Genomic DNA, 24,920 nt, shown 5'->3' with positions numbered 1-24,920 from the left:
TTTTTATGTCAGCAGGTTGAAGCGACCCCAATATTTTAACACCGCCAAAAATTGTCCCTGGCAAGTTGCTTTAGAGATGAGCTTAGGTCTATACAGCCATTATGAAGCCAAACAGAGCCTGAAGCTTCAACAACAATGAAACGCTGAAGGTCAAACCGGCAAGCCTTGTCTGTAACATTACTGAGTTATGTTTACACGCACTCAACTTTGTGTTTCTATTATTGTACAGATTTAGGGTGTGAATCTTTAGGTTTTTTAGTGCTGTCAAACGATTAATCGCGATTAATTGCATGCAACATAAAAGTTTTTGTTTACATAATATATGTGTGGGTACTGTGTATATTAATTATGTATATATAAATACACACACATGCATGTATATATTTAAGAAAAATATGTTATGTTTATATATTAAATATATTTATATATAATATAGAATATAAATATATAAATGTATATACATGTAAATATTTCCAAAATATATACTGTATGTGTGTGTACTTATATACACATAATAAATATACACAGTATATCTAAATATATTATGTAAACAAAAACTTTTATTTTGAACGCGATTAATTGTTTGCCAGCACTAGTTTTTTTTTTTTCAGCTGGATTCCAAAGCATTTTTGCAAATGATTCAGTTTGACTCGGCACATAATTTGATGAATTGTGATTAACAACAGAGTAATTCAGTATTTTTTTTAAATACATTCATAAGATTCTTGCCCTAATGTGTCTTAAGCAAGAAAAGGGAGTGCAGACTGTTTATTGCAACAATATATAAATTGATTCATTAGATGATTTTGAACATTAGAAGATTTATGCATATGAAGCAGTGTTAAATGAATATTATTCTGATTTTACTATGTTTGTGGGGACCAAATATTGGCATAATATGAGGCACATGCCATGCAGTTCTCTTTTGTGTGACAGAATGAAATATCTGTAAATACTGTATCTGTAAATACTGTAAAAATGATCTGTAACTTCCTCATTTGAGTCCCTAGAAATGTAACACTATGTAAATACCATCACTATGTAAATACAACATTACATTCACACTTGTTGTATTTATAGTTTGGAGAGTACTGTACTCTTCGAACAGGATTTCTGCCCCTTTGACCTCTGACCTGGTCTGGCCTGGTCTGCTAATCTCTTACTATAACTAAGTGTGACATTTGTGCTAAACATGCAGAGATCTCTTACAGCACCTTGTGTTTTGTGTGAAGATGGGTGGATGTGTTTTTTTTTCTCTGTCAGTCAGCCCACTTGACAAACGTACACACACAAAATTGGTTTTCCCATTATAATGTTGACTCCCGTCCTGATTTTTCCCCCCCATGCTGTCCATCAAAATAATTGACACCTATGACATTTCTATTATCTAACGGGAATTTTCCTTTCTTTTACCCTTTCCTCTCCCCCAAACCCCTCTCGCTCTTTTTCAGGGTATGAAGCCAGACAGTTTTTACAAAGTGAAAGTCCCTGAACTGAAAGAGATCATTGAGGGATGCATCCGGATGAACAAAGACGAAAGGTAACTATAATGTCTACAAGGTCGTTCAACAAACAGGAACATCTGTAACCAAAAGCTGCAAAGGTGTGTATGTGCACCAGCAGTCGTAATGTTTTAACACCTGCCAGACGGGTTTTTACCGTTTGCACATTAAAACAACAATACCCAGATTCTTGTCCTTTTGACATTTAAACAACTCCTCAGAAAGCCCTGCACGCCAGTATTTTTGTTACCTAGTTTTGTTATTTTGGTTATTTTGATATTTCTGTTCTGCCCTACATTGATCAGGTGACATGTGGTCACAGAATCAACAGTGTCAAAGATGCCGACATGAACACTTCAGATTTTCTAGTGGTACTACTAGGGCATAAACTTTCTCCTCTGTGTTGTTTGACCTCTGTGGTGTCGGAGGGCTTTGGGTCACTAGTTAAAATGAGAGAGAGTTACAGTTAGGGTTACTAACACATTGCTGCCCGTCTTTTTAAAATCCCAGCTAATCTCACAGACACAATACAATATACAGTATATATTTATATTTGGGTTTATTTTTGGTCGCACACTTCTAAGGGAGCTTTATGACCATCATGGAAGCCCAATTTAGAACGCTCTACTTTGGCAGCTACACAAATAGCAAAACACATACCTCACAATAAAGTTTAGCATTAGCAAGTTACTAAGCTAACAGCATGGTACTCTAACATAAACATACACACAGTAGCACACACAAATATTGGATTACATTTATTTTTATTTACAATGATTTGCTTGAAACATATTAAGATCAATTTAAGTATATTAATTATTAGCACTTCTCTTATTTTCTTAGGACCACATGTCATGCTAACTCTGTAGGCAAATCACTAGGTTTTGGAATAGAGTAACTGTGTGGACTTCCTGCAGACATGATTTTTGGCTTTTTTCCACTTTTATACCAAAAAGGTAACAAAGAGTTTCCATCAGTACCTGTTCTCCACTTGAAATCGCTCAGTCACACCACTTTTCTTCTACCCAAAATATCCTCATAATCCTGTAATCAATTCAACATAACACATGTCTGCCAGGATAATAGTCCATTTAATGTCATCCAGCCATTATGTAAAGCGTTTGGTCAATAGCCACTAGTAATGACTCACTCCATCCAGCAGCAGGTCATTCTGATGATTAATAGTGTTGATTTAATTAACTCCAGTTTTTGTAGATGAATGTTCTTACTCTCAGTCACATTAAGATCTCAAAGCGCTTGCCTGACAGTCCATCTCTCATAAGATATGAGACCTTATTATGCTGAGATTTTACTTTTTTTTTCCGGTTGCATGTTTCACAAAGCAATAAGGAAATCTGGTTGTAAATTGGCTTAAAATGTTGCGAAAATAATTAGCATTTATTAAAAGCAATAGCTCATGTAAACAGCCTTCATCAAAAACAATAGTTTAAAATAGCTATTTTAGGATCGTAATTCATATTTGTCACTTGCATGTGGCTTGTACATTTTTTTTTTTTAAAACAGAGCTAATTTTTGAATGGCTTCTAGTGGAAAAAGATGTTTTTTGCAGCCAGATGGTGTAGTTACAACATCTACCAGTAGAGGTTAACTAGCTCATGTGAACCAGCCAAACCTCAATGCCCTTTTTTAAAACCCAGAAGGAAGTATACAATCTTATGTGTTTTCTCGTTATCTCGGTTAGGTACACTATCCAGGACCTGTTAGAGCACACTTTCTTCCAGGAGAATAATGGTGTCCGTGTCGAATTGACTGAGGAGGATGACATGGTGAAGTCTGGCCTTAAACTCTGGCTTCGAATGGATGACACCAAGAAGCTCCATGGCAAGTATAAGGACAACAACGCCATTGAGTTCCTGTTTGAACTCTACAAGGACGTCCCGGAAGAGGTGGCTCAGGAGATGGTGAGATCGAAAATCTTGATTTGATAGAGATTAATTTCCATTTTTCCATTGTAATTTCAGTGGCATTACTGAACAGATCAGCAAAAATAACAACAAATCCATGTCCTTCAGGTTGTTCTTGGCTTCGTCTGTGAGGCAGACTACAAACTGGTGGCCAAAGCCATCCGTGACCGCGTTACCGCCATCAAGCGGCAACGAGAGAAGCTCCGCCGACAGGCCGAAGAGGCGCAGAGGCGGCGACAAGAGGAGGTGATTGAGGAGGAACCTATTCTTGAAGCCGAACCTTCAGTTTCTAACCCACCTGCTTCTAAGCCTCCTGTAGAGACGCCTGTTTCCGTCCCAACTCAAGCTCTGCCCACTGTCACAGTGTCAGGCCCCATTTCCCTGCCTGCAAACGAATCTCTGGACTCTGGCTTCAACGCCAGCTTTGCCACCGAACCCGAGGAGCCAGACGCGGACCAGCGGCAGCATTTCAACATACGTCGCTCCAGCTACTCATCAGCAACCTGTAAGTTTGTGTACTCTTCTATATATTAAAGTCGGCATGAAATAGATATTCACCCTTTCTCAGAGGTGTCTAAACCTGCTCCTGGAGGGCCACTATCCTGCTAAGCTCCAATCTCAATTAAACACACCTGAACCAGCTAATCAATGTCTTCAGGATTACTAGACAGGTGTGTTGGGGCAAGTTGGACTGGACAGCCCTGCCTTCTCTATTTTCTGCATTCACGTTATAGATCTTATTGTGAACAATTCATCAATGCATATGCATTTTTTATGCATCTGCATATTTTCCTGTAATTACTGAACATTGTAAAAGCTCCTAATCCTGGTTGTAAGCCGAAACGTGACAGTAGCTGTAAGCTTATCCCTGATTGGTTGATTGGAATGTTGTTCCAGGAATATTGATCCACATGTCTCTTCTGGCCAACCCAAACTTCAAACAGGTTTCTCATGACCAAATGACATTTAAAACCAACATGATTTACTTGTTAGTGGATAAACAGTTGCTACATTGTTCAGTATGTTGGCATACAGTCATACAGTCAACCATTTGCATGTACAGAATGTTTACTAACTTACATGGCAGTTTATATGGGTAAATTAGTTTAAAACAACTAAACAACATCTTTAGATGTCTTTTAAATCTGGCCAGAATGATTTGAAACAGCATTTGACTGCCTTGAATTCAAAGAAGAAAAAATAATGGGCAGTTTGTTTGTCAGTCGTTTCCATTTCATACATATTTTTTAGTCTGGATTTTATTTGATCCAGTACACACAATCTGGCTCCAATTAGTGAGCATGGTATGTATCATTTTATTTTAGATTTACATAAAAACACTACCATTCAAATGTTTGGGATCAGTAAGATTTTATTTGAAAGAATTAATACTTTTATTCAGAAAGGATGCATTAAATTGATCAAAAGTGACAGTAAAGAAATTTATATTATAAAAGATTTCTATTTCAGATAAATGCTGTTTTGAACATCATCAAAAAATCCTGGGGAAAAAATGGTTTCCACAAAAATATTAAGTGGCACAACTGTTTTCAACATTAATAATAATAATAAATGTTTCCTCAGCACCAAATCAGTATTGGTTATTAAATGTAATTAAAATAATAAAAAAAATAATGTAAATTGTAGTAATATTTCACAATATTGCAGTTTTCACAGTATGTTTTTTCTATCAAATAAATGCAGTTTAGGTGAGCATAAGAGACTTTTTTCTGCCAGTCTTACTGACATTAAACTTTTGAAGAGTAGTGTGTATATTACAAAACCTTTAGTGCCCTTAAGGTCCTGTAGAAAAGGGACTGTCTAGTTTATCTGAAATTCCTTTAAAATAGTCAACCTCCATGAAAGTCATTGTATAACCTGTGGGGAGTTGCATAAACTGCTTAGACTAGTTTTAAAAATTATTCATCTATTTTTTTAAGACTGGTCATAACTTTTTAAAGTCAGTTACAAAAAGGTACATTGGTAAGACTGATTACCCCTTATCCAGGGCTGTACAGTGCGACATGTCGTGTCGCATGTGCTACGAAAAAACTGGTCTGTGCGATGAATACATTTACCACTGTAGCACACGTGCAATACAGTTTTGCATGTTCATAACACAGCCGCTTAATAGTGTGAAGTGATTTCATTGTGCTTGTTTGTGTGTGTGAGATTGATTATACTTGATAGTTATGGGTGTGCGATATGATGATTATTGATCATGGACGATTAAAATGTCTCCACGATCTGCTTTTGAAGAAATATCGTTGTATCGTGCTACAGCGCACATTCTATCAGCTGCAGTTCTGGCGCCTCCCTCCGTCTCAATATAATGTACAACGCCACATGCATTCACATTCACAGTGTTAGCTCAGCGGTAGAGTTACTCGTGATACAATTTTGCATGTTCATAACACAGCCGCTTAATAGTGTGAAGTGATTTCATTGTGCTTGTTTGTGTGTGTGAGATTGATTATACTTGATAGTTATGGGTGTGCGATATGATGATTATTGATCATGGACGATTAAAATGTCTCCACGATCTGCTTTTGAAGAAATATCGTTGTATCGTGCTACAGCGCACATTCTATCAGCTGCAGTTCTGGCGCCTCCCTCCGTCTCAATATAATGTACAACGCCACATGCATTCACATTCACAGTGTTAGCTCAGCGGTAGAGTTACTCTCACGAGACACTGCACTTATGCGCAGTCTCAAAACTACATTATTTGCATCTGCTTTAAAGCAATACCGGTTAAACATTTAATTCACGTGCTGTTCTGCATGCGCTTTTTCTGAGCGCGTACTCATGAAGCGCACTCACACTGAGAGCCTGTCAAAAAGCGCCTGATTATTGGACAAAGTTGTCTTTCGTGTCTGATTGATTTTGTGTCTAATACTGTTAAAAACACACAAGGTTTACATATAACATTAACACAGTTGGTTATGTCTAAAATGAAAGTAAACAGTTGAGAGAAACCCGTGCAGGTCTTAAAGGGACAGTAGCTACTAAACATGCTGCCGACTGTCATTAAAGGGATAGTTCACCTAAAATATTTAATTTCTGTCATTATTTACTCACTCACATTTTGTCCCAAACCCGTATTAATTTCTTTCTTGTGCTGAACACAAAAGAAGATATTTTGAAGAATGTGAGTAACCAAACAGTAGCTGGTCCACATTGACTTTGACAGTAGGAAAAAAATACCATGGAAGTCACTGTGGACCAGCAACTGCTTGGTTACCCACATTCTTCAAAAATAACTTTTATGTTCATCAGACGAAATAAACTAATTCAGTTTTAAAACAACTTGAGTAAATGATGGTATAAAAGTGAAACACTATGACAGAATTGAAAGACTTTTCATTTTTGGTGAACTATTCTTTTAATATTAATAAAACAACAAAACACAGAAAAAAAATCACTCACTGCTCTTGACTGATGAACTTATTTATCATCAGTCAGTTGCTTTAAAAAAAAGTATAATTGATGTATATAGTGTATATAGTGTTTTATTTTAATATTTGTTCATTCAATTTCTTGAATGTTACTGCTAAATACTGTACCTGAAAAATAAAGCACTGTTTGTTTTATTTGTATATTATGTGTAATGTATATCTTTGTTCTTATTTTCTAATAACAAAGATAAAATAATGACAAAGATTTTTATCTTTGCTCACTTTGGCCTAAATGTCTGCCATTTATTTTTATTTTATATTTTGTTAAGGTGTAAGAGGTGTTATGTTTCTGCACTCTTTTTTTAGCAAATTAAGAAAACTGTCTAAAAACAATTTTTGTGATGGTTTGTATTTTTTGTGCTCTGTATGGAACATCAGTGCCTGTTTTGACTTGTGTTTGTTTTCAGACATGATAAAAGATGTTTTATACTTGTGCTACAACTTTTTGGCCTGTGCTAGAAAACTTTTAACCTCTGTAGCACCAGTGCTATGTGAAAAAAAAAGTTAACGTACATCCTTGCCCTTACCTAACTGTTAGCTGGTCAAACTAGTCTTAACATAGTGACTATGTTTATGCAACTAACCCTGTATGCCTTGCTAGGGCATGCATGACATCTCTATGCACTTTAGCATTATTGGTAAGCTGCACAGTAACAAACTACTTTCCTCTTTGTTCCTCTTGTATGGTTGAATTATGGTTACCATGGCAGCTGACTGTGAGACGGATGGATATCTCAGCTCCTCTGGGCTTCAGGATCCTTCAGAAGCTCGAGTTCCTGTGGCAAACCAAGCCTCCACAGCTCCACAACCAACCAGTGGCGCTCCTCATGTGGCAACCCCACCCATTGAAGCTCCACCCACTGAAGCCCCACCCACTCCAGCTGCAGCGATCCCAGCTCTCCGTTTCCCATCGGTAGGTTACCAGTGGGCATGAGATGCTTAAAATGATGAACACTAATGACTGTTTGATGTATTATCCAACCAACACTAACAATTACAACTTTGACCCAAAAGCAACAGTAAAAGCATTTATAATGTTACAAAATATTTCTATTTGAAATAAATGCTTTTGTTTTGAACTTTTGATTCATCAAAAAATCCTGAAAAAAAAATGGTCACAACAATATTAAGCAGCACAACTGTTTATAACCTTGATAATAAGAAGAAATGCTATTTGAGTAGCAAATCAGTAGATTAGAATGATTTCTGAAGTATCATGTGACACTGAAGACTGGAGTAATGATGCTAAAAATGTATCTTTGCCATCACAGGAATGAATTGAAACTTAAAATATATTAATATAGAAAACAGTTATTTTGAATTGTAATAATATTTCACAATATTACTGTATTTTTGATCAAACAAATGCAAGTTTGGTGAGCATAAGTGAATGGTAGTGCACGTAACTAATAATTTAAAGTTAAAGGAAATGCAAGATTTCAGACTCCTTTTGACTACAAAAATTATAACAGACAAGCAGCCCCTAAAATGCCCTTACTGTTTTATATGATAAAATAAAATATTAATTTGAATGAGGTTTAACTCATTTGAGTCACAATTTACATTGCTAATTGTTTTCCTTTGCCTCCCACAGAGCATTGCTGTGTCCCAAACCACAGAGAGGGCCCAGTCAGGAAGTGCCAGTGGTTTTTCCTCTCCTGTCGACAGGTAAGCTTGTTAGATTAACAGGGTCCATACACAGAGTTGACTGCTCCCTACACACTAAACATGGGACATCTGTCTAAAAATGCCCTGCAGTGTCATCAACCTGGTCTTAACCTGTTAAGCTATGAATGCAGAATCAGTCCTATACAAGACTGCCATTTAAATAAAACCTCCCCCACTGCATGTGTGCATGTGGCTTTTGTTTTGACGTCAAGAAAATGTGGACCTGATCCCAGCTGTGAGAGCTGTAATCTTACTCACCAACTGACCAACATCATGCCACGTTTACCCACAGTGCCTGTAGTGCGCCAGTGGAGAGCAGTTCTTTTTCTGTGTGACTCATATATAGACACACACACACATACACAGCACATAGCCTAATGGTAAGTGCATTAATGGTAATGATTTAGCTCAGGGGAGCAATTTACCTTGAAGGCCATTTCTGTAGGAAGCCAGATGAAGGCAAAGCAAAGGTAGCATATGGTCAAATGGGTACACAAGGACACTGTTGCATTTTACTCAATTAGCTCAACCTGATTTAGAAGATCTGTGGTAAATTACTTGGCCTTTATGTGCTAGTGGTAAATTGATAAAAGAAACATTCTGTGAAGTCCAGTTCTGTGAAATTCAGGAAGTCGGTGAAATTCATGTGTTTTATATCCTTCCTCTCGGAACAGCTATGCTTCTGATGTCACCTCTGGTTTGAGTGATGGAAACGAGGGCCTTTCGGAGAGAGGCGGGAAAGGTCAGAACAAACGCACAGGAACCAAGCTGCTCAGGAAGAGGGCTCGATCACGGCTACGCATCACTGGGGTGACTCATCTGTCTATTAGCTAGCCTTAAACTCAAAAAATGGATAACTGCTTTAAAAATTAATTGCCTTTTTGTGATAAAATGCTCACGAATCATTCCCTACCTGTGTCTTTCTTCATGCAGCTGTCAGATAAAGTGGATCGGGTTGTAGAGTGTCAACTACAGACCCATAACAGCAAGATGGTGACATTTAAATTCGATCTGGATGGAGACAACCCAGAAGACATTGCTGCAGTGATGGTAAACAAGCAACACACTCAAAAGAAAAAAAAAGAAAAGAAAAAAAAAATATATATATATACTGTATATATAGAAAGAGAGAGAGAGAGTGAGTAAAAAATTATATTAAATTGAAATAGAAAATAAATAGAAAAAACTAAATATATATAATAAAATAATTATTTAATCTTTATAATTTCTAATAATATAATTGTAATTGTAAATGATTTTAAAAAGTGAATACTTATACAATATATATGTAAATACTTATACAATTTCTACATAGTGTCTTTTTTATTGGAAAATGCAAAACATATTACAGTTGCCCCTAGTCTCCAGTTTACTCCACTAAATATCTGTAAACTGAAAATTATGGCGGTCAAAGAGGACACAAGGACAGAGATAAGGCAGCACTCCTTGTAAGAACTGCATTATACCGAGAGAAGTGTTGATGTTTCAGCTTCTGTGTTTGCACAAACTCTGCAACCTCAAACCTACAGTGGAAAATCTATGCGCCATTTCTCTCATCTGTTCATCTAAAACATTTTGTACTGTAGCATCTTCAATTACCAGTGGAAAACCAGTTCTTATGTGTCCATTGTGACTTGTCAGCTATTTTTGACACATTTTTGGCCTACAGGAGAAAGAACTGGTTTGTGACTCATCACATTCTCAATTAGTGCTAAAAGTCACTGGAATATGTATTTGTAATTTTTGTGTCGCTGCTATAGTGTTTTTCTATGGTAATATAGACTTGTAGGACTGCTTCTGTGTTTTCAGTTGCACAATTAGCAGAATGTTTTAAGATGCTACAGCAAGTTAAGTTAAGTATTAATATGAGGCACAAAAAAAATTGATGTAAAATGGAATCTGGGGTGAGTGTGTTTTTAGTAGAGATACTGAAAATAACTTTTGTTAGCTGCTTTCTTTGGCTTCTTTGTGTTAGCTGTGACTAAAAGTTGTTTTGATCATCCAGTCCATGGCCTTGAGACTGGATTTAGGAGTCTTAAATATAGACAGTAGTGTTTCCCTTCGCTACATTATGAGTACATGTCTTTGTTCACTGCACTGTATCACTGCTCAATATTGAATTCCAGTAGCTTTGAAGGAGACATTTGAACTCATTAAGAAACTCTGCTCAAAAGAGCACGCAAGAGGACTCAAAATTATATCAACCCAATTAACTTATCTGTCTCTTTGCACCCCTTTTAGGTACATAATGAGTTTATCCTACCTGGGGAGAGAGAGGGATTCATCCACCGCATGAGGGACATCATCCTTCGAGCGGAGGCCCTGATGAGGAGAGAGCCTTTGGAGCCACTGGGCCCCAGAGACACCGCTCGTCTGCCTTATCTGAGCGGAGTCGGCTCACTGTCTGCCTCACAGGTTTGTATCCAGTTTTTATCATTTAAAAGAATTGTAGATTATTATATATTTATTATAATATTTATTTAATTTTTTAATATATATATATATATATAGAGAGAGAGAGAGAGAGAGAGAGAATTACTATAAATATGTCTATATATCTACTGTATTTTAGCATTTTATAAAAATTCCTTTAAAAAATATTTTCAATTAAATTGATCATATGAAGGCAAAAAGTTTAAAATGGTCCAAATGGTGGCAAAAGTTTGAAAGAAGGAAATGTTGAATATGTTTTCAGTGGGTTTTTATATAAGAACTTTTATGTGTGTGTCTGGCGAGGGTTTGGAATTCAGTTGTTTACTTTGGGATTTTATATGTTGTGGTTCAGAAATTCAATCTTCTGATGTCATCAGATGTTTGAGACAACATTTAATGAACAAAGACACAGTGTGTTCCTTACAATGATTGTAATAAGAGAAGTTAGTCATCAATATTGAACAGTCATTAACAAGAAAGGCCTCTGCAACAGTGTGACTGTAGACTTTATTCGTGCTTGTGCGACAATCTTCTTATCTTTTCTCACACGTGGTCCTAAATTGGTCACTTTCTAGACGGTGACGTTAATGTCAACGTGTGCTCTGTTTTTCTCCACAGCCCAATCTCCACACGCAGGGCCTCGCTCGCACACACTCCTCCTCCTCATTGCCAGGTAACAAACACACACACACACACACACACACACACACATGCAGATTGCAGACCACATACACACACAAAAACACACAAACACTCATCATATACAGTATGTGTAAAGTCTTTTCAATAGATAATTACAAACAAATGCTCAATGTGTCGCCCCCCCCAAACAAATCGTAATAAAGGCACTAAATAATGTATTAATTAAAATCTAAAAATGCAAAAAGCATATAAAAATGATAAAAGTGCACATCATGATATAACTTTATTGTTGTATGTCCTTCAGATTACGCTGCTGCCAGTATAGGGCCCGTGACCCGGGGTTCTTCACCTACACTGAGCGCCGACTTTTATGTTGATCCCTATGCCGTTCCACCCGTCCGGCCCCTGCGTTCACAGTCCTTCCACACTACAGGTACAACAGTAAATCACTTTCTCTTTCCTTGAATTTATGTGCTGTGCTTTTTACAATACATATTATTCCTAAGCAGCTCTACCTAAAATGATACCACGCTGAGAATTTGTATTGATAATGGCCATAAGTCATAAAATGGTTACCAGTGGTACTTACTAAAAACTTGATGCTGAAATCTAATTTACATGAGGGTGAGGCTCAACATTTACATCCAAATGGTAATTAATCTACATGAAACTGAAAGCATAGCTATAAACTTGTTAGATCATGTAGATTCTGTCAGATTTACTGAATAGAAAAGTGTTTTTGTGCCTGTCATTACGTGCAACTTGAATCAAGCCCAGCAGATGTCTTTTTTCTTCACACAATAGGTCATTATTGCTCCATTGTTTTATGTTGTTCAATAAAAGCTTGTATTCCAAAATGTTGTTTTGATAAACAACTTTATAGTCTATTTTCAGTGTTTCCTGCTTTTGCACCACCTCAGGTGTCTCAAAATACATTAGTCTGTCAATCACATTTTTATATCACCACTATCAGAACCAATCGTCTTTGGTCTCTCCAGGTAATGAGAGCTATGTTCTGTCACACAGACAATCAGTACAGTCCGGACCTCTTGGGGACGTTCAGTGTACGAGGGGCGTCATAATGAACATTCTCGCTCTTTTATCTTTCACTCATGTCATTGTTACTCAGAGCTCTTTTCCATGCCTATTTCTCTCTCTGCACACCATTAGCTGTGGAGCTACTGGAACAAACTCGATATCTTGTGTATCCCACTCTTCAATTGGCTTTCTGAACACTTATCCCCATGGAGACCAAGCTTTGACGCCAGTGTCATTGTTGACGTATCTCGGGATTTGCTTTTGACACCTGCTGCTTCAAAATGAACAAGTAGATTTCATTACCTGAGAGAACAAAATACACATATTACACAGCCTGTGCACAGTATAAAAGCTCTGTTTCAAGATTGCCAGTTTTCCTTTTCTTGAAAGACACATATGGTGACAAATCATTGTGCCAATGTGTCTGCACAGGAAGTAGAGGACTGGCACATGGGGTTTGATAAATGCTCCAATGTGGTTAGCTCCTCTGAAGTGAGGTCACATCCCAATGTGTGGCTTTATTTGTATGCCACAATGATGGTTATGGAGCCTTTTCAGAAGTCAAGCATGTCATTGACAGGTCAAAGTATGTCAGAGAGTTTTAATAAATTAATTCTTAGTTGAACAGTGAAAATGATCACACAAGACAGTGACAAAGCAACCGTTTTCCAAAAGTTTTCCACAAGAGTTGCTGATTTAAGCAAATAACCACATAGCGAATGATTTTATTCACAGTAACTTACAACATGTTTACTCGAGACAATCCCTGTGGAACAATCTGGAATTTAGAGCATAAAGGGTGACAGATCATGGCTTGTTCTTTGTGGGACTCAAACCTACGACTGCTTTCTGGTCCTAAGTTTTAACAACAATGCCACACCACTTCTTATAATAGCATCAATGGCCACAATGACTGTTGACGACATGACTAAGTTGAGAAGAGTTTAGCAGGAATGCCTACTAGCGATGAACACTACTACAACTTGGCAACCAAGATTGCTATGTGTTTGTGTATTGTACTTAACCCAGTGTTTCTCTCTTTCTTCCGATTTCCATTTTCTTCAGGTTCCTCTCAGAACTACCAGTCTTTTGCGCCCAACTACCCACAGTACTCCCATCCTGATGTCCTGCCACATCTCCTGCCAAATTACGCTCACAACACCCACTTCGTCTACCCCTACCAAATTGATCATGCCTCACTCAAGAGTCCCCTCAACCCAAGTCCGCTCACCCACGTCCCCAGCAACCCAAACTTTTTCTCCTCCTTTAACCCAGTGTTTCTCTCTTTCTTCCGATTTCCATTTTCTTCAGGTTCCTCTCAGAACTACCAGTCTTTTGCGCCCAACTACCCACAGTACTCCCATCCTGATGTCCTGCCACATCTCCTGCCAAATTACGCTCACAACACCCACTTCGTCTACCCCTACCAAATTGATCATGCCTCACTCAAGAGTCCCCTCAACCCAAGTCCGCTCACCCGCGTCCCCAGCAACCCAAACTTTTTCTCCTCCTCTTCGTCCTCTTCTGTTGTTTCACCGGTTCAGCAGTCTGTCGAGATGCCAACTCAAGCTGAAACCAACAATCTGCCACTTTCAGTTGCCCCTCCACCTGGTCCACAAGCTGCAGGCATGTGGCCACTGCCTTCCCAGCAGCCCCTTATTTCGCTGGCCAGTGTTCTTTCTATGGCTATGAATTTTGCACAGTCCTTTATACCCCCTGGATCCATCCCTCAAGGTTTCCATCCACAAATGACCCCTCAACCAGGGTATGGCCCTATGTATCCAGCTCAGCATGCGAGTATGAGCAATGCTGATGCACCGTACTACCAGGAGGCACAGAGCGGCCAGTATATGGATATGTATCAATATCCTGATGCTCATATGCAGGTTCCGGCACCAGTTCCCGAACCTCACAAAGGGGGCCAAACAGCATCTCCACCAGTAGTCCCTCTTAGGGAGCCAAGAACAGGCACTGCCCCTGAGATTAAATATCCCATAAACCCAAACCCCACAAATCCAAGCTCTTCTCCAGGGTCTAGAAGTAGCCCACTGGCAGAGAGCCAGTCTAACCCCATTGGGCAGCTCAGAGAGCGGGCAGACAGTTCAGCATCAAGCTCCCGCACCCCATCCAGCACAAGCTCACCAGCGTCCTCCACATCCCCGAGCCCGCAAAACACTGTAAGTGTTCGAAATAACAAACACAAAACAACTTTTAACCTAAAGGGGTAGTTCAGCCAAAAATATAAATTCTGGGGAAATTCTTATTTACACTCATATCAAGCATAGCAAACCCGTATGAGTTTTTTTCTTCTTCCATGAAACACAACAGGAGAAATATTGCAGAATCTTCTGGCTGCTCACGAATATTCAAACTTAGCATTTCATGTTCAGTTACAAGATTTATTATGAGGTGTCATTGGTTTTTATTGCATTACAGTTGGAATATAGCCATATGTTTGGGTTGTTTTTTTTAATATTTTAAACAATTTCTCCATTTGTGTTCCACTCAAGAAAGTAAGTCTTTCAAGGCATGACATTAGTGATTAAACAATGACAAAAGTTTCATTTTTTTGTGGGTCTGTCACTTTAAAGTCTTCTAAAGCCAAACCTGTTCTTCTAATCTAAATGTGTACCTTTCAAACAAAGACATGCATCACCACAAGAACGTCTTTTAAGTGTTTCTGTAAACATAAATATGAGGTTATACTATTAAGTGGAGCATTGCTCTCAGACGTCTTTGTGAACATACTTAGACAAACCTGTTCTGAACATGTACAGTATTGTGGGTGTTGTCTGTTATTACATGTCTCAAAGCACCTGTAGAAGGACGTCTAGGATTGACGCTTTTATTAATGTTTTTCAACTTGTTTTAGGTGTCCTCACCTGTCCCAAGGCCCTCCCCTACTCTATCCATGTCTCTGGCAGTGTCTGAAACGAATACCATCGCAGCCAAGTCTAGACTCTCGCCTATATCTGAAGGTGAGTTGCACTCTTTCCATCTGTCACACACGTACACACACACACACACACCCATAAATAGTACACACCCTATATTCCTTGTACACAAAGACACAGAAGTACATGAAGGTTACACAACCAGGCAAGAATAAAAATATTTACATGCACATACACGTCCATTATTACACATGCACACACATAAACACACTTTTGTGTGCTTTCAAGCTTTCTATTTACCAAAGAAACCTGAAATTGTATCACAGCTTTTCAACATTAATAAAAATGCTACTTGAGTACCAAATCAATACATTACACTGATTTCTGAAGGATGATGTGACACTGAAGACTGAAGTAATGTTTGCTGAAAATTCAGCTTTGCCATCACAATAATAAATTACATATTAAAATAAATTAAAATTGTAAACAGTTATTTAAAGATGTAATAATATTCCACAATATTAGTTTTTATTGTATTTTTGATCAAATAAATGCAGCCTTGAAAAGCATAAGAGACTTATTTTTTAAAAATACAGTATATTTAACAAGTAATCCATAACTTCGAATGATAGTGTACTTTAAAAATAAAAATTTCTATGTAGTGTCCAACTCAAACTCAGTTCCTATAATTGTGTATCCAAGGGCTACAATGAAAATACACAGCTGCCATCTATTGACTGTAGAAGCTCATTGCATACGAAGCACATTGTTCAGTTAGTTTTGATACATTTGGTTTTTCTTTTTTTTTGCCACTTTACTACTCACATTTTGTTTAGAAAATGTAAAGATGTATTGTTTTGCTGTTTTACCATGTTAAAAAAAAAAAAAATCCTTTGTCACCTTGTCCACAGAGAAAAAGTCTATTGTCACAGTGGGACGGTTCCAAGTCAGTCCAAGCAAGGAGATCCCCATTCCAACTCCCAGCCCGACTCCCAGCCTGACACCAACTCCCACCCCTACAGCTACGCCCACATCCATACCGACCCAAACATGCCCTACAACAGTTCCCCAAGCCACGCCCCCCACACACAACAGCCAATCAGACAGCAGCACAGGCGTACAGGCAGAATCAGAAAGCAGTCATAGCTCTCTGAATGAATCCCCACCACTTATCCAACCACCTAGTGAGGCTTTGTGCAGCTCAGACAGCGCCCCCTTGTGGACTGGAGAACCTAAAATACCGGAGAGAAAAGTTGGAGAACCAGACGAGGGACGAGGAGTTGAAGAAGGGGAGGAGGAGACAGAAAGGAGGCGGCGGAGGATAAGTGTAAGTTTGCTGGAAAGTTCAGCCGGGAGTCCTCAGTTCAATCTCAATCAGCCGTGGATGAGCTACACACGCAGCACGTCGTACGCCAGCAGCGACGAGACAGAGAGTGAAGACGAGGGAATGTATGAGGAGCTACAGGAACTCAGAGAGAGGTGAGCCTGTACTGTGTTTTGTGGGTTGCTTGAGGTACACTCCTGCAAATCCCTGTATGTTTTATGAAGTGATTCATCAAATTCTAGCAGTGAGCCTGAGCATAAAGTCTAACTTGTGAAGCAGCTACTGTAACTCTTATAGTTTAGACCCAAACCATCAGTTCCATTATAAATTTAATCCCAAATGTTTTTTGATCTAACATGTCCGAACATGTTCAGTGCTGTCAAAGTTTTCAAGTGTGGAAAGATCTGATGACATAATGCAAAAATACAGAAAATCAGAAAAGCACTTTCACAGATTATATCCTATGTTATATTGCTGAATGAGATCTAATAGGTTATCAGTAACTTATTAATAAATTGTGTATTAACTAAGTGGGATCACATTATTTTGTGATTAAGTGTCACTTGAAGCTTTAAAACCACTGCCTTGTTGTTGACTTCCTGTCCTTCTCCCTCTTTCTCAGACATGTGGCAGAGGTTCAGGCTCTCCAGGCCTCTCAAAAGCAAGAGACCGAGGAACTCTACAAACGGATGGGTAAAGTGCCCCCTCCAGGAATCGTGTCTCCAGCGGCCATGTTGTCCAGCCGCCAACGTCGTCTGTCTAAAAGTGGAGGGTACCCAAGCTCTCGCCGAAATAGCCTGCAGAGACTGGACATACTGCCCCCTACAGGTACCATAGGAGAAGTAACAAATATTTTACTGAATATTTCAACTTGGAAATGTGTTCACAACCTATTTTGTACTGAAAAGGGATAAAACAAAACAAAACAAAAAAACACTGTATATCTAGGTAGGGACTTAACTGTATCCATTTGGAATTGACTGGATCATGAAAACTGGGTGATACATGTGGAAATGAAGTTATTGACGAGGTTGAAAAGTAAGAGGTCTTGAGGATATCAGTTGCATTTAAGGTTTCTTTTGAATAATATTACAAGAGAAAAAATTTCTTTGGCATTTGGAATACTCAACATATTGGCGCCATATTAGTTATGTGATTCTAAATTATATTTTTACCAACTTTTTATTGACCAACATTTTATTTTTTTTATTGTCCACATATTTTAAGGTTTAGTTCATCATCTAGCACTCACTTAAAGGGATAGCAGTATATAATATGGCCCTTGGAGTGAGTTGCTGTGTGCATTCATTTCTCAAAAAAAGTATGACTTTTGTTAATGTTACTTTGTTATGTACCTTTTTACGGTGACGCATTGATGCCACACACATATTTTTTTTTCCACTCAGTTATGTCGTAATAACGAGATATGTAGTTTTAACGTCATCTTTTCTCGTTAAAACGGAATCTTTTCTCGTTAAAACTACATATTTTTTCTCGTAATAACGACATATTTTGTCATAAAAACATGTTTTCTCGTTATTATAGATAGGCTATGGTAGGATAGGTGAGCGAGCTAAGCGACTCCGCGCTGCTGTCGCCACGGTCTGACAGAAACGAGGATCTGCACGCTGCTGAAATTATTGAAATACACTGTTTTAAATGTATTTTAATGTAATGGTTTTAATTGTAGCAGCATGTTTATTAGGATTAATCTCCAATCTGTCTACAATATAGTGCTATCCAATAACTGCACTCAGACCCATGACTCGTAATTTCAGCAGCGTGCAGATTTATGTCAGACTGTGGCGACAGCAGCGCGGACAGTCGCTTAGCTCGCTCACATAATGTACCATATAGCCTATCTATAATAACCGGAAAACATGTCGTTTTTATGACAAAATATGTCGTTATTACGAGAAAAACGATGTCGTTTTAACGAGGAAATATGTAGTTTTAACGAGATAATTATATCGTTTTTACGTCATAACATCTCGTTTTAATGAGAAAAGATGTCGTTTTAACGAGAAAATATTTCGTTTTAACGAGAAAATATCTCGTTATTACGAGAAAAGATGTCGTTTTAACGAGAAAATGTCGTTTTAACGAGATAATTATATTGTTTTTACGACATAACATCTCGTTTTAACGAGAAAAGATGTTGTTTTAACGAGAAAAGATGTCGTTTTAAAGAGAAAATATGTTGTTTTCACAAGAAAATATGTCGTTTTAACAAGAAAATATGTCGATTTAACGAGAAAAGATGTCGTTTTCACGAGAAAATATGTCGATTTAACGAGAAAACATGTCGTTATTACGAGAATATGTCGTTTTAACGAGAAAATATGTCGTTTTAACGAGATAATTATATTGTTTTTACGACATAACATCTCGTTTTAACGAGAAAAGATGTTGTTTTAACGAGAAAAGATGTCGTTTTAAAGAGAAAATATCTCGTTATTACGAGAAAAGATGTCGTTTTAATGAGAAAAGATGTCGTTATAACGAGAAAAGATGTCGTTAAAACTACATAACTGAGTGGAAAAAAAATATGTGTGTGGCATCAATGCGTCACCGTACCTTTTTATAACAAAGTGATATAGATTTATAGTATTGGCCATTCATCGGTTATAGATTACTGCTTAAATGGCAGTAACTCATATTTAAGTGTTAATGTAATTTCCACAAACACACTTTCAGGTATCATACGCAAGAACTCAGTGAGCGGCAGCAGCAGCGGTTCACAGGAAAGGACCAGTAAAGGAGTGACCTTTGCCTCTGATTATACCAGAATTGTGGGTGATAGCTTCTATTTGCTTTCATTGATTACTACCTTTCTATACCTTCTTAACCCATTTTGGTTTGTTCTTTACCCCTGCTAATGGAATACACAAGAGAGGAATGTGACATGCACTGACCTTCCTTTTTTTATCTTTCTGACAGTGATTTCGTTTTCTAAGGAGCCCTTTGGCCTTCGTACTCCTCTCCTTATGGACTGAAGTGACACAATTGCTTCCTCTGATGTGTGTGAGCACATGTTTGTGATGTCAGGAAAGGAGTGTGTGTGTTCTTCACAGACTGTGATGTGAATATTTTTAACCAGTATACCTCTGTTCAGTATTCTAAGGATGATTTACTTACCTAGTGAGCTTTCTGAAGAGACGGGATACTTGGAAGCACAGACTTTATTTATGAATCTTGTTTAGAGATGTGATGCAGTTGATCTCAGCACTGAGTTATGGAGAAATGCCCACTCATTTGCAGCTATAGCAACCCTAGTGGTTGAATGTATTAATTGCAAATGTGTTTTCACTTATTAGGCAGTCCATGTGGTTGCCCTCTATAATTTTGTCAATTATAGATCAACTGGTCAGTTAATGTTTTATTCCAACTCCCAGGCCGTCATAAATACCCGAAAGAATCGGTACTGTAAACAACTTTATTTTCTCTTTTGCAAAAATGCAATGCAATTCAATACATTCAGTCCTTATAAAGACTTTTAGGCCTCACTGTAGGTTTGCTTTTAAATAAACAGTATCATGTACATATTTGACAAATTGTAAAAATGTTCATCATGGATTACAGCACATGTTTGTCTTTGTTGCCACAATGTTTTTGCACTCTCAATAATTGCACAACATTTTTTTTCGGAACTCCCATGACTCGCAGTATTGACATTGATTTTGTTTCTTTTTCCATGATACAGAGCTCTGATGCCTCAAATTGATCTAAAATTCATGTAGATGTTGTGAGTATCCACATCGTAAAAACATCAATGCTGATAATAAGCATATTTAAATGCAATTGTCAGTCAAGTCTAATTTAGATATTATGCTAAAGTTACTGAATAAATGAATTTCTGGAGGTAACAATCTATCCAAAGTATCTTAAACCAAATTTTAGAGAACAAATAGGGGACAATCACTTAAATAAATCTGCCTTCAGTTCATTTAATGTCCATAATGCCATATTTTTCTAAATTGTAATTATACATTTAGTTGTAATTTTAGTAGGCACTGCTTAAGAATTTAGTTCCTGCCGATGTTAAAACTTAGCATATGGTGTGATTTTTCTTTATTTAAAGGAACACTCCACTATTTTTGAAAATAGGCTCATTTTCCAACTCCCCTAGAGTTAAACAGTTGAGTTTTACCGTTTTCGAATCCATTCAGCCGATCTCCGGGTCTGGTGGTAGCACTTTTAGCTGTAGCTTAGCATAGATCATTGAATCTGATTAGACCGTTAGCATCTCGCTCAAAAATGACCAAAGTGTTTAGATATTTTTCCTATTTAAAACTTGACTCTTCTGTAGTTATTTTCTAGGCCGATATGGCTAGGAACTATACTCTCATTCCGGCGTAATAATCAAGGAACTTTGCTGCCGTACCATGGGTGCAGCAGGCGCAATGATATTACGCAGCTCCTGAAAATAGTCCCCAGCTAGGTAACTTCCAAGGGAAGGCACGCTGCCTGTGCAAGCAGGTGGTCACGTTGGTTATGTTGGCGGAAGTTAGCCTATTTTCAGGCGCTGCGTAATATCATTGCGCCTGCTGCACCCATGGTACGGCAGCAAAGTTCCTTGATTATTACGCCGGAATAATAGTATAGTTCCTAGCCATATCGGCCTAGGAAATCGCAACTTTTCATTTTCCGTCGGTCTTAGTACACGATGTAACTACAGAAGAGTCAAGTTTTAAATAGGAAAAATATCTAAACACTTTGGTCATTTTTGACCGAGATGCTAACGGTCTAATCAGATTCAATGATCTATGCTAAGCTACAGCTAAAAGTGCTACCGCCAGACCCGGAGATCGGCTGAATGGATTCGAAAACGGTAAAACTCAACTGTTTAACTCTAGGGGAGTTGGAAAATGAGCCTATTTTCAAAAATAGTGGAGTGTTCCTTTAATGGCTTTTCAGCTTATGGCTGCCTAATGTTTCCTATATTTGAAACTTTTTTGTCTTAATGCTTTTCCCCTTTGTTATTCGTATCTTAGTTAATAGAGTGTGAAATGAAGATGTTAACTCGTGTTTTCTTAATTAAAAGAAGAAAATAGCAAACAACTGACACACCGCACATTTCTTCAAGGCATTTGCCAGTAGATGCCACAGATGATCTGTATATAAGGACACTAATGAATTGTGACGTGTGGAGTCTCAGTTTATATGCTTCGGCCTATGCAGCGATGTTACATATATATGAATATGTGAAGACAAACATAAACATATTGACAACTGAGAAGCTGTGAAGTTTGAACAATTGTTGCCTTAAATTATCTGCATTTGATTAGACAGCAGGTGTGTTCTACTGCATAGCAAGAGAAGATTTATATATAGATTTAGGTATATTTAGATAAAGAGATAAGCTGTATTATATTATGTGAAAAAAAAATTGTACTGCCATGCAGATTGTGCCTATTGTTTTTTTTACAATTTATTCTTGATTCCTGGATGAAACATCATTGTTGTAAATGTACAAATAAATAATGATTCACAAACAACGAAATGTTCTCAAACTGTGTGAACATGTCACATACACTGGGGTCCAAAGGCCTGAGACCACTAATGCAAATGCTTTTTTTTTTTTTTTTGCTTTTCCCTCCAATTTAATAAAACATTTTTCAAAAATTATATAAATTATGTTATTAGCATAACAGTATAGTTTAAAAAGTAGAGTTACCATGTCTTTGAAGGAATGCCTCACTTTTGTCACAAATGTGCTTGATTGGTTACCTAGAACAGTGCAGAATCTTAAAGGAACCGTTCACCAGAAAATGAATATTTTCTAAAAATTTGCTCACCTTCCAGCCATCCAAGATGTACAGTAGATGACTGTTTCTTCATCAAAAAAAGGAGAAATTTAGTGTTATGTCACTTGCTCAGCAATGGATCCTTTGCAGTGAATGGGTGCCGTCAGAATGAGAGCCCAAACAGCTGATAACATATTGTGAAACAAAAAGCTGTGTAAGAAACAAATCCATCAAGAAGTTTTTAAACTGTTGCTTCTTGCCAAAATACCAGTCCCTAATGTTTCCTTCAGGAAAAAGTCCACCCCCTGTTGTCCTCTCACAACAATATCCACATATATGTTAAGAACTGTTCTGGAATTTTTGCTTGTAAACTTGCTTGATCTGTTCATATTTCTCTCATGATTCAGACAAGATAAGCTTTTCACTGAAGAAAGCAATATTATGGCTAGAGGACTCATTTTAGCCGGAAGCAACGTTTTGAGGTTAAAAATGTTTTAATGATGGTTTTATTTCGAACGCAGAGCTTTTCACTTCTGAAGATGTTAATTTACGGACTGGAGTCGTGGATTACTTGGTGGTGTTTTTATCAGCTGTTTGGACTCTCATTCTGACGGCACCCATTCACTGCAGAGGAACCATTGGTGAGCAAGTGATGTAATGCTAAATTTCTCCACATCTGCCACATCTGTTGTGATGAAGAAACAAACTCATCTACATCTTAGATGGCCTGCAGATGTGTGGGGTGAACTATTCATTTCAATATCATTACTTTTATATCTCATACTGTAACTTTTCAAATGTAAAAGAAAAAAATCCATGTTTAAAAGGGAACTATTTATTTGCATCCAGCTGTTTTTACCCCCCTTTTTTATTCAATCCATACAAGAATGTTCTGCTTGGCGTTGAGCAGCTGTTATTTATAACTGCATGCATTCCCCAGATAGATCTGCAGACTCAGCCTCACTGTCCAAAAACATCATCTTTACTGACCCTTCTCCTATTGTAGGACGAGGAGAGCGATATTTTTACTACCTATTGTTCTTAAACTAGGTTGATTCAGGTCATCATCGCATTGTGTAGCATGTACGTATTTATACTGCAAGAGAGCCAAAGAGCAATAAACCAAAACCAGCTCCATCCAAAGACAACATCGGGGACTCGGTTGCCTGTAGATTGTTCCCTCTTTGTTTAATGATCCAGTTTGACAGTAGTGTGGTGGGATGTTGGCCATAAAATCATGTAATAGCTTGAATATGTCCTTGTTTGGAAATGAGCCTTCTTGCTGCTCTGTTTATGGTTTCAAACAATCGTATTGGCCAAAGCACAGCTGTAAAGAAGAAAAATTAATATAATTTCTATTTATTCAGCAGAAGGGAATGACTGGGGATAATGAACTCATGCCTTAGTGTATTGTTGCATCAGAATAGAAATATGGGTTGTAAAAAACATCTGTGAAGAACAAAACTATATAAATTGAGCAATGGTTTGCTTTCACATCACGGCCACTAGAGGTCAGTAAAGAATCTCTTTCCATCTTTAGTTTGCTCATAGGGCAGAGGCAGGGCGTAGCAGCCGGTGAAAAAAAGAACGGAGTATATAGGACCCAGAGGCTGAGAGGGGCCCGACTGAGCCCCCCTCCCCTCCACTAAACGTGACTGAGGTTCTATAGTAAATTCTGTGCAATGGGCCCAGAATCCCTAGCGACTCCACTGGGCAGAGGTATCAGTCACTGCATTTCAATTGGCAGGAAAATTTAGTAGACAAAAAATTCCAGACAACATGAGCTGTGGCAAATTATAAGTGATCTAGGAGCTTTATACAACTTTTTACAGCAGATGCCATTGAAAACAGGGTAAGTCTATCACTCACAGCCTCGCTTTCATACCTGCTGTTCTGAATAAAGTCAATAAGTTGATTCATTTAGCAATATGCTAATGAAAGCATATGTTTGAAGGAAGTTTGTGAATTAAGCCACAATTTTATGATGTGGTAGAATGTTCTAATTGACTGTCCTCAAAAATATAGACTTCCACCAAGTCCATATACTTGTAGTGCGTAGTATAGTATGCATATTGGGAAGCAGCCAATGTCATGGCTGACATGTTAATAATTAAACAGTTAAAAATATCAGTCCTGATGCTGTTACAAATCATTTGCAGACATTTAGAATGGGCACTGTTGTGTACCTAAGGTGAAAAATAGGCATATAGACGTATACACTACCTTTGTAGAATTTTTATACTATCTTAAAGCATATTGATTAAACATTAAAAAGGTTTTTCTTCCATC

At 37.7% G+C, this 24,920-nt stretch overlaps 1 protein-coding gene across 1 annotated transcript in view; it reads left to right on the top strand.

The window, feature by feature from the left end:
- The window catches only part of LOC107662403 (serine/threonine-protein kinase WNK4-like), a 62,526-nt gene extending 42,620 nt beyond the window's left edge, over positions 1 to 19,906 (top strand). The window contains 16 exon segments of the mRNA XM_016452407.1: positions 1,452 to 1,540; positions 3,205 to 3,424; positions 3,536 to 3,932; positions 7,596 to 7,798; positions 8,480 to 8,553; positions 9,228 to 9,363; positions 9,487 to 9,603; positions 10,795 to 10,968; positions 11,605 to 11,659; positions 11,933 to 12,061; positions 13,978 to 14,843; positions 15,539 to 15,644; positions 16,472 to 17,039; positions 17,507 to 17,712; positions 19,582 to 19,676; positions 19,825 to 19,906. Coding sequence (XP_016307893.1) covers positions 1,452 to 1,540; positions 3,205 to 3,424; positions 3,536 to 3,932; positions 7,596 to 7,798; positions 8,480 to 8,553; positions 9,228 to 9,363; positions 9,487 to 9,603; positions 10,795 to 10,968; positions 11,605 to 11,659; positions 11,933 to 12,061; positions 13,978 to 14,843; positions 15,539 to 15,644; positions 16,472 to 17,039; positions 17,507 to 17,712; positions 19,582 to 19,676; positions 19,825 to 19,827 — 3,438 coding nt within the window. The 3' untranslated portion in view covers positions 19,828 to 19,906.
- Positions 19,907 to 24,920: the final 5,014 nt, after the last annotated feature.

This window comes from Sinocyclocheilus anshuiensis, unplaced genomic scaffold (assembly GCF_001515605.1).
Source record: "Sinocyclocheilus anshuiensis isolate Anshui unplaced genomic scaffold, SAMN03320099.WGS_v1.1 scaffold11, whole genome shotgun sequence".
NCBI classification, from domain to species: domain Eukaryota; kingdom Metazoa; phylum Chordata; class Actinopteri; order Cypriniformes; family Cyprinidae; genus Sinocyclocheilus; species Sinocyclocheilus anshuiensis.
This window is presented reverse-complemented; position numbering and strand designations above follow the sequence as displayed.